The following is a 13,225-nucleotide window of genomic DNA, read 5'->3' on the forward strand; positions in this document are numbered from 1 at the left end:
TTTTTGTCTGCATGTGTGTGTTGTCTTGCAGCTGAATTTCTCCTCCTTTAAGCCAGCACTCTTTCCCCCTCCCCCGAAAATACTAACCCTTAATTAAAACAAACAGCAAACAAGGGACACCAACCACACTCCCCAGACTCAGCCACGGTAGAAATGGGCTGGTGCTTTAGGGATATTGTGCTCCATAAATTATCCTGCCTTTTTCCACTGTTGTTATTACATTGTTTCATAACAAAATTACTTTGAACCATAAAGTTATAAATACATTTTAAAAGTCCCTCTTGGTAACATTAGATTTCTGTCCATGTGGTGTTGATAGTTACTGTAGCAAAAGCTCTGAAGTGTAACATTTGAAATTAGCTTAGTACAAGTGGAAAGGGCCTCCACACCCCACTCCCAGCGGTGTCCCAGGCCCCCAGGCTGCCTCTGTGGACAGCGGGTAGGAGCAGGCCTCTTGCCTGGGCAGAGCCAGTAAAGAGGGAGAAGGTGGGGACCATGCAGGAGACCCCAACACCTGAGAGTTCACAGGGCATCATTCCCAGTAGATGACCGAGTGCTGACAGGTCTCAGCAGCAATGTCCTCAGATAACATTAGCGTATATTGGAGGTTCAAGCAGTTTCTTGGGAAAGGAGAGACTGGGGCCTCCCAGAACTCAAAAAGAAATCCTCCCACCCCGTTACAGTTTACATCCTCAATTCTGAACCTGTTGTCGGAGTCCCACCTTCCCCAGGAACATCTTCTTGCCCTGAGGAGGGGGGTGGTCAGCATCTCCAATTCTTACAAGCCTGGGGACCTTGAACTCCCTAGGACTGAGCAGATGCCATGTTGCGCATCTGTTCCCCTAAAGTTCTGGACCCAACCCTAGTTCCCAAGCCTCCTATCCCCAGCTCCGGCATTTCAGTCCACCTCCGCTCCCCCTCGCCTCGCCTCGCCTGCAGCCCCTCAGTGAGCTTGAGTACTAGGGCTGTGCTACTCCCATGCACATGGTCCCCTCCCATTCACTGTTGCCTGGGGAACCGAGAGCAGTGGGAACCAGCCGCTGGCTTCAGCATGTTTCAATAAAGTTGCTGTGCTGGGAGCTGCTTAATCAAAGGCCTGTGTTATGGGCTCATTAGTGTGGTCCACCACAGGGGCCAACTCACAGGGGAGCTCCCAGGAAAGCTGGCTAGGGCCTCACTCTCCAAGCACACACCCTCACTTACCAAGGGGTTTCTCAGGCCCTTTCCAAAAAGTCCTGGGAAACCTTCTGCCCTGCCCCCAGCCGGTCCTCAGCCATAGAACCGACACCCACAGCAGCCCTCCTCCCCATCCAAGCAGTCAGCATTTTCTGCATCTCACTGCCAGCCTGCTTCCGTTAGGGTCTTGCCACAGTGGTCATAGGCAGCTCCCTAGCTTGTGGGAACCTGGGCCTGTAATTACTTGTGGGCCTGAAGGTCTCCTTCTGAGGCTGGCTGTCTCCCTGGGAGTCTGCAGGACCTCCTCGAGGCCTGGGATTAGGCTTGTCACCAGTAAGGGCAAGAGACCCAGACTTTTGTTTTCTTGGCTGCTACGTGAACCTTCCTGTTGGTCCCAGCTGAATTGGGAGGGGCTGGATGACTTCTTGCATCAGCCTTCAGCAGTCTTGGAAGCCTTCATTTCCAGCCTTGGCACCTTGTTCTGGCTACCAGCCCAGGCCTGTTATCTCTTGGGGGAAAGGCATGGCAAAGACACCCCACATGGGAGGAGAGTGACAAAGGAGAGGCTGAGAGAAAAAGGCAGAAAGTGAGGGAATCTGGGCCTGCACCTGTTCTCCATGCTGCTTTTCTCCCTTTCTCTCCAGCCCCAGGAACGTCAGGCCCCAGCAACACAGAAAGGCAGGGTCATCGGCAACCCCGGGGTGAGCACAGGGGACGCCCTGCTTCCTGGAGGAGCTGGAGAGGCAGGATCCTGCTCCAATTCCTAGGCTTCTCAATTTCCACAGGTGGACACCTTGACTCCCTCTGCCCTACCATCTGCTGTTTTCACCCTCATCGAGATGGTAAAGCCCATCAGCTAACTCTGGAGCTTTGCAGGCAGGTCTTCAGACTCTGGGGGAGGCCTGCCAGCATCCTCTCCTGCCCGCCTTCCCCCAGAATTCTTGGTCTCGGTGGCTTGAACAAGCCCTCTCCCTTGAGTCTGTCATCGCCATGCTGTTAGTGCTGTGAGCGGGAGCCCGGCCCAGAGCTAAGTCATTCATCCGTCCCCAGCCAGGATGATCTGAAGGGGAGGAAGTCGGCCCCAGAGGTTATGTAGGGGTCACATCACCAAATATGAGAATATTTTTTTAAGCCCTGCAGTGCTTTCTCAGCTGTGTGGTGTCTGACAGCTCACCCAGGTGGTGCTCCCATTCCCGGCCATTCCCTCCCAGCCCTGATGGGAGGTCCCAGGCTTGGGAGAAGAAACACTGCAGCTGTTCTGAGTGGCTCCACCCTGCAGGCCAAGTTTAGGGACTCACTGCTGGGCTCTCCTCCTCTGACTCATCACTGTCCTCAGGAAAAGCCCCTGCCCTCTCCCCTCCCTACCCACCCACTGGATGTGAGTGAAAGACACTTGGTAATCCCTGGCCCAGGCCCCGGGCAGCTCCTCTTCAGTGCCTCTACGGTTTCTCCTTCCACTGGTGAACCTGGCCACAACCTGTTCTCCCTGGAAGCCTTTGCTCGGGCTGTCATGGTGACCTCATTGTCCAGGGGTACACCCATTAGGGTTTAGATCCCGCACTGTGCAGGGGAAGTATACCACCCTCCCTCTCAGGAGGTGATGTGATGGCCCACGGTGCCCTCGCCAGCCAACCAACAGCCAGAGCAGGAGTCAGAGCCGCCTCCTCTCCACCAGAGCCAGCTTCTTGCCACCCACTGAGAAAGGGAAATGGGTGAGGCCTACCTGCCACACACGCTGCCCCTGAGCCGGCGTCTCTAGGCTGTTTTCTGGCTTGTGTCTGTACGTTGGAGTGAGGGGGACACAGCCTGGACCGCTTCCTCATCCCTGCCCCCTCCACTCCATCAGGGTGCCGGGGCAGCTCCTTGGCTGGCCCTGGCCTGTAAACAACACGTTTCCTTCCCTCAGAGAAGGAAGAGAGAGAAAGAGAAATCCAAACTTGTTGGAAAGCAAGAACAATGTGTCAACACGAAATGCAAACAAGGCCCTGGACAAAGTGTGGATTGTCATACCAAGGGGAAGGAGTGGGCATTGTCAGCACTATTTGCAGACTCAGAAATATCATTGACCACAGACATTTGAATCAGATCTGCAGCATCTGGGCTTCTGCCTGTAGCATAGCCAGACCTGCCCAGGGCAGGCACTGACAAACAGTCACTTTTTGAGTTCCTTTTGGAACTTGCTGGGACCTGGGAAATTGGGCAGCTGTTGACAACCTCCCTCGTCACCACCAGCCAGGCTGCCCCAAGGTACCTGTGTGAGTAACTTAGACTAAGTTACTGGCCTAGATTCCAAGCCCCCTCCCTGATCAAAGGTGGGGTGTGATGGGGGCAAGGAGCTGCAGCCACCAACTCACCCCTGCTGGTTAAGCCTGTGCCCAAACTCCGTTCCCCTGTGAACCCTAGTGTTTCCCTCCCCCCCACCCCCCGCCGCCATGATTTCCTGGAGCGCCTTTTAAAATGCACATGCCTTGCCGAAACCAGTTTGGCTCAGTGGATAGAGCGTCGGTCTGTGGACTGGGGGGTCCCGGGTTCGGTTCCGGTTCCGGTCAGGGGCATGTACATTGGTTGCGGGCGCGTCCCCAGTGGGGGGTGTGCGGGGGCAGCTGGTCGATGTTTCTCTCTCATCGATGTTTCTGGCTTTCTATTCCTCTCCCTTCCTCTCTGTAAAAAAATCAATAAAATATTTTTTTTAAAATGCACATGCCTTGGCCTTGCCCAGGATATTCTGGTTCTGGAGGTCTGAATGGGGCCTAGTCTTCATATTTTCAAAAACTTCCCAAGGGAGGTTGGTTGGGGGCTTTCCCCTCTCAGTAGAGTGTCTTCCCTCCGAGGGCTGTTTGTGCACAAATACAAACATTTTATGCCCAGCATTTCGTGAGTGCAGACATCAATGAGTGCTATTAAAATTTTCATCATCATCATCGTTGTTATTATTATTTATACTGCTGTTTTCTGGACCAGAGTAACTGTTGCCATTCTCTAGCTAGCCTGGAAATTTTCCCTGCTGTCGCACTTGGAAACCATCTTTGGGCGTGGGTTTGCCTGCCTTTCCAGTTAGCCAACCTAGGCTATTGGTTTTTTTAAATGTTTTTATTGATTTTTACAGAGAGTGAGAGGTATAGAGAGATAGAAACATGGATTGGTTGCCTCCTGCAGGCCCCCCACCAGGGGTCAAGCCCTCAACCCAGGCATGTGCCCTGACCAGAAATCGAATCAGTGACCTCTTGGTTCATAGGTCGACACTCAACCACCGAGCCACCCCAGCTGGACATGTCCAACCTGGTTTTTGAGCAGGTATGTCTATGACCCTCAGGGTACCAGTCCTTTTGAGCTGAGCAACTAGCCAGGAGTTATGTGGCTAGTTGGGGTTGGGATTGTTGATTTTCCAGGTCATTGGTCAAAGCCAAAGTCATCTTCATCTCTCCAATCAGAGGAGAGAGCAGTGTTGGCACTGATTACATAAGGTTTCTAGAATCGGGCTGCCTTCCCCAGATAGAAAAAGAGCCTCTACTACCATGAGGTCAGATTACTATTCCCTTTTTTTTTTTAAATTGATTTGAGAGAGAGAGGGGAAGTGAGAGAGAGAGAGAAACATCAATTTGTTATTCCATTTATTTATGCCTTCATTGCTTGCTTCTTATATGTGCCCTGATCTGGGACCAAACCCACACCTTGGTGTATCAGGACGATGCTCTAACCAACTGATCTACCCGGCTAGGGCCAGATCACCAGATCACTCTTTTTGTTTTGTTTGTTTGTTTGTTTGTTTTTAATATATTTTATTGATTTTTTTTTACAGAGAGGAAGAGAGAGGGACAGAGAGTTAGAAACATCAATGAGAGAGAAACATCGATCAGCTGCCTCTTGCACACCCCCTACTGGGGATGTGCCCGCAACCAAGGTACATGCCCTTGACTAGAATCGAACCCGGGACCCTTGAGTCCGCAAGCCGACGCTCTATCCACTGAGCCAAACCAGTTTCGGCAGATCACTCTTTTATGTTAATCCTCACCCATGGATTTTTTTTTTTTGATTTTTTTTTTTTTTTTTTAGAGAGAGAGTAGAGGGAAGAAGAGAGAGAGAGAGAAGGAGAAATATCGATGTGAGAGAGACACATCGATTGGTTGCCTCCTGCATGTGTCCCGATCAGGCCGGAATCAAATCTGCAACCCAAGTACATCCCCTTGACTGGGTATTGAACCTGCAGCCCTTTGATATGCTGGCGGACACTGTAACCACTAGGCAGCACCATCCAGGGCAGGTCACTGTTCCTTTAAAGTCCAGGAGACTCTTGACCTGCTTGTCTACACAATGGAAATGATAGTTTCCTCCCTTGCAGGACTGCCATAAAAATTCGGTGAAACAGTACAGGTCAAGCACTAAGCCCAGTGCCTGGCACACGGAGGAGGCATTGCTCCTGCTATTGGTGGTACTGTCATTGTCATCATCGTTCCCGTTATTATTTGTGGCAGAGCCAGGCAACTCCATAGGGACCCAATGAGCTTCAAGAACCCCAAGCCCCAGAATTGCACAGGCTTTTCCCACAGTTGTATCACAACGGGGAGTCTGTTACTAGTGAGAGTGCTCCATCATAGCTGTCTATCTCCAGTGTCCTGTTGATAAGATCTGTTAACATTCTCAGCTCCAGGTCTGAAATATACAAAGAACGGGGTCTTTGTTGAATTCAAGCGTCTAAGGTTTAACTCCCAAAGGAAATTAAATTAGGTGCCTGGAGCTATGACAGTCTGTCGTGTTCCTTTGCAGGGAATGTCACCCTTAATATCATGCAGATCTCATGTATAATTTTACCCCGTTTAGTTCCTTTAAAATAATTTGAAGTTTCCAGCAGGAACCAGCAAATCATCAAAAGTGAAAATTAACCAGCAATTAGGGTTGGTCCCCTTTTTTGGTCCTGCCATCCCCTCTCCCAGCTGAGTACAGAATGAGTCCACAGACAGATGGTACCCTACACCCTTGGTGGTTGTTCTACTAAAAGCCACCATAACCCACCCTCTCCACCACCAATTCCAGGCCTTTGTCAGAGGAACTGGCTTAGGACTGAACTCGGCGTTGGTGGGGTTATCTTTTCCATTGTTGTAAAACAGCTCTTTGGAGTCGCACTGGGTGGGCACAGTCCCTGTGAGCCTTCCCCCACCTCATCTCACCCCCAGAACTCATTACCTCTCTGGCAGAAAAGTCTCTCCCTCTAAGTTATTTGTGGGTTAGAAATCAGCCCAGCCTGCCCCAGACTGGAGCCATTGTAATATAACTGGGTTTTAGGTATGCTTATGTTTGTACTAGCATTTGAAGAGATGGCAACAAGTCCCGGAAATGCCAAAAATATGAATGTGACTTTTGTACTACTCAGGCAGACTGGTGATAACTGGTAGAGAAACTCTGGACTTGGCGGTGGGGTGGGAGTAGGGGGGGGGGGGGAGGCGGACCCATGGGATAATAGGAGGAGGAGCAAGGAGCAAAACCCCTCTGGGAGGATCCGTGGGATTGGGAACTGGTCACTGTAGTCGGTGAGAGGAAGTCAGCCAGTCCCACCGTGCGGAACCGGGAGGAAGAACAGGGCGGGAGGGGCACCTCAGCCCTGGGCGGGGCGTTTCCCTGGATCAGCTTTGCCCGTCTGAACCTTGGCTCTGTCCTCACTTGAGGCCTGAGCTCCTCAAACACAAACTTTAGTGAGGAGACGGAGGCCAGTGGTCAGAGCTGTTTTGTTCCTGACTGTGGGCATACGGCCTGAAATGGAGACATCCTTTGGCTCCCTGTCAACAAGGGTGGGGGATGTCCAGGTGGGGAATGAACTGTCTTCATTCCTATGTCCCTGGGGCTCCACCCAGGGCTGGGCCTAGCAGAGGCACCCAGGGAATGCTGTGGAATCATGTAGATTGTTGGGCAGATGAGTGGAAGAATGAGCAAAAGCATAAACATCATGTGGGTAAGAGTTCAGGATTTGAAATGAAGCAGTACTTCAGGCACTAACTAACTTCAAAGTCCAGGAATGACTGCGATATGGTCTTGTCTCAGCCACTCACAAGCTGTGTGGTGTTGGGCAGATTACATAACCTATCTGTGCCTCGGGTTCCTCATCTGTAAGGAGACGGAGGGGATAAGACTGTGAGCATTTAGCACGATGCCTGGGGTGGTAGCTGGTGTATTCACTTGGGGTAGTTTTCGCTCATTCCTTGCTCCTATCTCTACCCCGTTAACCTCCTCCCTTTGGAGTCGTCTATCCTGTAAGGTCTAGTGACCCTGCTGCTTTTTCTGCCATTTCACTTCATATCCCAAGCTGACTGTATTCTAAATGTTGGAATTTCTGCTCTTATCAGAGTGTACAATTCCCAGGGGAAACCTGATGGGTATTTTCTCAACTTCTTGATCCCCCTCCTTCTCATAGAGGGTTTCCCTCAGAGGAGCCCTTCACCTTGGTCTTTGCCCATTGTTTTCCTTCCTCTGGCCACACCACGTCATTCAGAGTCTGCCGGAGGAGGCAAAGTAGCAGCAGGGAGAGCCACTACCTGGTGGTGCAGAAGTGTCTGGTGCAGGAGGCCCCACGGACCAGCACAGGGAGGAGCTTGGCAAGAGGAAAGACATCCTCAGCCTGGTCCTGGTGTGGTGCAGGCCTGGGGTGAGCCTGGCCTGGCTCTAGAGCCAGCCTGAGCAGAGGAGCCGGCTGGGAAAATGGCCCGTCGGGCTGAGGGAGGCCTGAGTGTCCTTGGACATCCCCGTGGGTGTGAAACTTCTTTAGAGGCTGAGGGTGGTGGTTGTGCCAGCTGGATAGTGGGGCCAGGCTGTCTTAGACATCAACGTATAACGTGACAAGGCGGCCGACTGGAGCAGCAAAGTGGGGCAGCTGGGAGGCGAACTGGAAAAGAGGGTTCTCAAAGGAGGTTTTGAAGATCTCGGGCTGAATGGGCCGCAGGACGGGGGTTTGGGAGCTTCCGGCCTGAGAGAATGTGGATACCACAGATGGAAGTGGGAGTTGAGAGTCCCTTTACCCATTTGTAAAACAAGAGATTAGTGCACAGTCTCCACATTCTCCAGCACATTCTTGGATGTACCTTCCGGGGCATTTCCAGATTCCAGACTGGCTTGTATTCCAAATCCAAACAGATTCCTTTTGTCCTACCAAGTGAGGGCCAGGGGAACATGTGACCTGGTTGGGCAAGGATGTTGGCAATCGCTCTTCTCTGCCCCTCGGCTTTTGTTCCCCCTCTACTGCACTGAAACCTGCAGGAGGCCCACCTGCCAAACTGGCATTTTCCCACCCATTTCCATATCCTCCTGGGACCAGCACTGCCCCTCCAGAGGGCCCCACCCTGCTTCCCCATTGTCCTCGGACGCCCTTCCTTCTTTACCCTAGTTCCTCTGATACTGCAGGTAGGGGCGTGTGTGTGTGTGTGTGTGTGTGTGTGTGTGTGTGTGTGTGTGTGGCGGGGGGGGCAGGGGGGGCGGGTGACAGTCAGGATAGGCCTCAAGCACTTCCCTCTGTCCCTAGAACAGATCACCGCGGGGGCTCGTATCTTCTCCATGGCCAGGAGAAGGTCCATAGCTTGACATTTGGCAAAAAGACCATCTATTGAAAACATAAAAGTCTTGTGCTTTCTTTCCAGATTCTATTGACGGAAGAGTTTGTAGAGAAAATGTTGGAGGACTTAGAAGATTTGACTTCTCCAGAGGAAGTAAGCCTATTTGATTCCCTCTGACAGAGGGCTTAGGTCTCCAGGAGCGGGCATGCATGTCTGTGTGTCTCTTTCTCTCCCCCTCCATCCCTCCCTCCTCGCTCTCTCTCAGGTGTCAGGATAGGCTGGAAGGAGACTCTGGAGATGTTAAACAGCATTCTCTCTGTCTTCCCACCACCCCAGCCCTCGTAAGGACACCCAGCACACTGGATTGCCTGCTCCTGAGAACCTCATTGAAGGGCAGCCAGGGCCTTCAGGCTAGTGCGAGTGCTCCCCAGCCCCTGCTGTTTCCTGGCAGGTTCTGAACAGAAAGCTCATGCCTGCTGCCAGAGAACATTCCACTGGGGAGTTCTGGTGGGCAGCAAGGGACTCCTGCTCTCGCCTCAGGCCACCCAGGAGCCACCCTCCTGACTCCTTTCCCCAGCAGAGGCTCTCCCCTCTTGGTCTGCCTCTTCTAGCCCTAGCCCAGAGCCTGAGGAGCTGGCAGGCCAGGTGGGCACTTGTGCTTTCCTTGGCTGCTCCTCGGGGGTACAGGACTGGAGCTCATAAAGCCCTTTGTTTTTCTTCCTTGTTCCCGGCATCCTCATTTGCAGGGACTTACCTCATCCTGGAAAGTCCCTTCGCCTCCCCTGGCCTCCTACTAAGCAGCACCCCAGTGGGATCTGAGCCTTCCTGGCCTTGATGCCCGATAGGTTAGTAGAACATTAGCAAGCTGGCCTTGGCCTCTGGAGAGTTTTCTGGGCCCTCCCCTGCCTGTGGCAGAGACAGGCCCTTCCCTTGCCTTTTCTGCCGGGAAGTGTTTGGGGGAGAGCTCCTTCACTTCCCAGGGTCCAAGCTTTCCAGCCGAAGAGAGGCCAGGCAGGAGCTAGCTTTCAGCCAGGAGCTCCCAGCTGCCAGGACTCCTGGGCTACATAGGACAGGTGGCCTCCAACATCACGGGGTGCAGGAAGAGTGCACAGGGCGGGCCTGTCCTGTCCGGGGCTCCAGGTGGACAGGAACTTCTGAGAGCCTGAGGTCACCCCTAATAGGACAGTGTCTTCTCTCTCCTGTGGGATACAGCTTGATAAATTAACTCATTTATACATGCAAAAGTCACCAAGCACCCAGTCTGTGCCAGCCAATCAGCCCCCACAAGCCACTGGTCCCTGAGGCCCAGCTCCCATTCAGACAGACCAGAGCCAGCTGCCCAGAAGCGCTTCCGGAGAGGCCATGTAGCACTGGATGGCGCTGTGCCAGCTGCTGCTCTGAGCTTGGATGTTGAGGGGGTGGGAGGGGGGCAGTCCAGGCAGGAGGGACAGGAGCCAGGGGAAGCTTAGGAAAGTAGGTCACTAAAAATGACTTTTTTTTTCTTTCTTTCCTGTCCGGAGGCTGTCCCCATCCCTTGTCCCACTCTCCATTTAGTCCTGGCTTGGACAGTCCCCCATCAGAGGGAGGTACAGGGAGCAAGCCAGGAAATATCAGGGTTTACTTCCAGCCCCAGCGCTAGACAGGCTGAGGGCCTGCTCTTACTCCTGTCCAGCCTGGCCTGACCTCTCGCCTAGCCCAGGACTGTGAGCGTCATGAAAGGTGGGCCCTGTTTCCCAGTCAGTGCCCATCTATTGAGCACTAGCTGTGTGCCAGATCACATTCAGGGGCCTAGAATATAGAGGGCATAAGATGTGTCTTTCCTCTACCACCACCAGAAGCTCTAGAAACAAAACTCTAAGCAAATCAGTGATTCCTGCGGTGGGGCAGGAAGACCTTGGACTCTCCTTGGCCACCACTGGGACCACTCTCAGCCTGGTAACCTTGGGAAGCAGATGAGGATGAGCCAGGGGGCGCAGGGTGGCGGGTTTGCTCTTCTGGAGGATGACCAGACCCAAGAAACCACCTCCAGCCATTCTGCACCTCTGCTCCCTCTGAGGCCAAGTCGGGGCTCCTTCCCTTGGTCCCTTTGGCAAAAGCTACAGAGGGCAGGTTTCAGTGTCCTTCTGCACCAGCTTCAAAAGAGAAGCCATGGCAGGGACAGGTTTGCAGTTTTAGACCTCAAGCCATTTCCCTGTAGCATCTGTACCCTCCCCCTGCCCCCCATTCTCCAGCCCCAGGGCCTCAGGGAATAGATTCCTTACATGCTTGTGGCCAGAGGCAGAACCAAGGAAGTGATCTGGAGGGAGGTCAGCACAGTCAAGAAAGAGTTAGAAAACATGCCTCCTCCAACCTGGGGTTAATTATTGGCCCGGCCAGGATAGGGGAGGAAGGGGTCACGAACTCCAGCAGCTTGACTTCAGCCACCCACCTGGGTCTAGCATTTGAGATTGAAACCTGGCAACCAGTGGCCTGTCTTGTCCCGGCACCCTGGGACAGGCCTGGGTGAGAGTCCCAGCCACTCTAGGCAATCTGGGGAGAAGGCCGTGGGTTCTGCTAACGTGTGCACTCTGGCTCTCTGCTTGCTCCCTCCACAGTTCAAACTCCCCAAAGAGTACAGCTGGCCTGAAAAGAAGCTGAAAGTCTCCATCCTGCCTGATGTGGTATTCGATAGTCCACTGCACTAGCCTGGGCTGGGCCCTGCAGGGGCCTGAGGAGAGCCCAGCTGCTCCCCGGTGACTTCCGGTGTAACAACGGTGTAAGAGAGAGTCCCACCAATAAAGGACAAGTGTGAGGATGACCGAGCACCTACAGCCCGGCGGGATGCTAGGCATGGGCAGCTGACCTCCGCCTCACCTGCGGTGCCAAGCCCACATGACCAGGCCCTGATCCCACTGGGTACTGAGTGGGCAAATGCAAACCTTCCTTTCCTGCTGCCGCCTCAAGTTCTGGTTTGAGAAGCGACTCTGGACCTTTAATGTGCCCCTCGGTCTCAGGCCTCCTCTCGAGCACCCAGCCGAGCACCCAGCAGGAAGGAGGTGGAGTGGCCCTCAGGGTTCACTGCCCAGCTCAGTCTGGGAGCCTTTGGTAGTCAAGCTCCTCTTGCCACCGAACAATTCCTCTGATGGTGTTTGGTTTTCTTCCTCTATTTTATTTTGTAGAAACTGATGGTATTTTATTGCTCTTCAAAGATGTCCAGAAGCTGTGTATATAATGTCTTTTAAACAGAACTTTATTGCCAGATGAACTTTTGATTCTCTCAGACAAGGGCCTGGGGCTATCTCCCCCTGAGCCGCCACCAGAGAAGGTGTGGTGTTCACCTGCCTGACCAGGGCCCAGAGCAGCCAGCTTCAAAGAGAGGCTTTTCTCCCCAGGTGGGCCTGGTGGAGCCTGTGGCAGGGGAGAGCTGAGACTCCCCCATGAAGCCTTGAGCCCAGTTTAGCTGGGCCAAGAAGGGGTGCTGCTGCTTCCCAGTGGACTGGACCCCACAAAGTTAGAGGACCATCAGGATCTCAGATACTTGGTAGCCTCAGCCTCATCTTCCAGGCTTGCCTGGGAGAGGGTGAGGCCCAGCACCTCACAGATCATCCCCACCTGCCACTCAGGGCCTGGGTCTCCAGCTCTTTGACCACTCCTGTCCCATTTCCTCATCCCCTGGGCCTCCAGCCTCCAGGCTGCAGGACTCTGGCTTATTAAAAATGGGAGAAGTACCCTCTCAACATCTTTCACTTTGATTTTGCAAACACTGCATTCTACCGCTCTTCTATCCTCCCTGCATCCATTCATTTCTCATCTTTCATTCCCCGTTCCTGTCCTGCCTCTGGGCCTCTCTGAGCCTTGGTCCCTTGCCCCAATACTGCAGTTCTCATGGTCTTCCTCCCAGAAGTCACCCTATTTCTGGCCTGTGGTTTTGGGGTCCCTCTTGGATGATCTCCCTCTTCTGTCCTGGAATCAACAAGCCCCGTTCATGCCCTTTTACCCCCAACTCCAGGGACTGCTATTTCAAGATCACCCTTCAGGCCTGTCCAAAGCAAAGCCATTTTGTCTGTCAGGGATCACACAGGACTATGCTCTGCCCCGCCAACACCACCATACACACCAGGAGGCCCACGGGTCCAGGACCCCTCTGATGGGAGATCCCGACAAAGAGCTGCCTCTGGGGGCCATGAAGGCAGTGACCGTCTCTCCAGGGAGCAACAGTTGGACTTCCAAGGGGCCTGGCCCCTTCTCTGCACACACCCTTAGGGCTACCTGGTTAATCCCATCAAACTCAGAGCTTCAAGGCAGATCAGCCTCTGGAGTATTGGGAGAGATGGACTCCAGGCTCCCAGCAGCCAAGGTGCAACCCTCTGGACCGGACGTTGGCAGCAGCTGTGCCTTCTCAGAACTTTTCAAAAGGACGTGTCCTGGCCTCCGTCTGCCACAGCATCTCTGCCTTTGAAGCTCTTGTCTTCTGATGCCTCGTGGCCAAAGAGGTGCCATCGCCTTTCCTCCTTTCCTTGCCACCTGACCTGCTC

At 53.4% G+C, this 13,225-nt stretch overlaps 1 protein-coding gene across 3 annotated transcripts in view; it reads left to right on the forward strand.

Moving 5' to 3' along the window:
• Window positions 1-12,671, forward strand: part of SUFU (SUFU negative regulator of hedgehog signaling) — a 98,871-nt gene extending 86,200 nt beyond the window's left edge. For 2 of the 3 annotated variants that reach the window (XM_079794274.1, XM_079794275.1), the window contains exons 11-12: window positions 8,796-8,864; window positions 11,306-12,671. In XM_079794274.1, the coding sequence (XP_079650400.1) occupies window positions 8,796-8,864; window positions 11,306-11,395 (159 nt within the window). In that variant the 3' untranslated portion in view covers window positions 11,396-12,671. Of the gene's footprint in view, window positions 1-1,820; window positions 4,902-8,795; window positions 8,865-11,305 lie in introns of those variants that run through there. The other variant, XM_079794276.1, reaches the window with a different exon arrangement.
• The last annotated feature ends 554 nt before the right edge of the window (window positions 12,672-13,225 follow it).

Source organism: Cnephaeus nilssonii (genome assembly GCF_951640355.1).
Source record: "Cnephaeus nilssonii genome assembly, chromosome: 16".
Lineage (NCBI taxonomy): Eukaryota > Metazoa > Chordata > Mammalia > Chiroptera > Vespertilionidae > Cnephaeus > Cnephaeus nilssonii.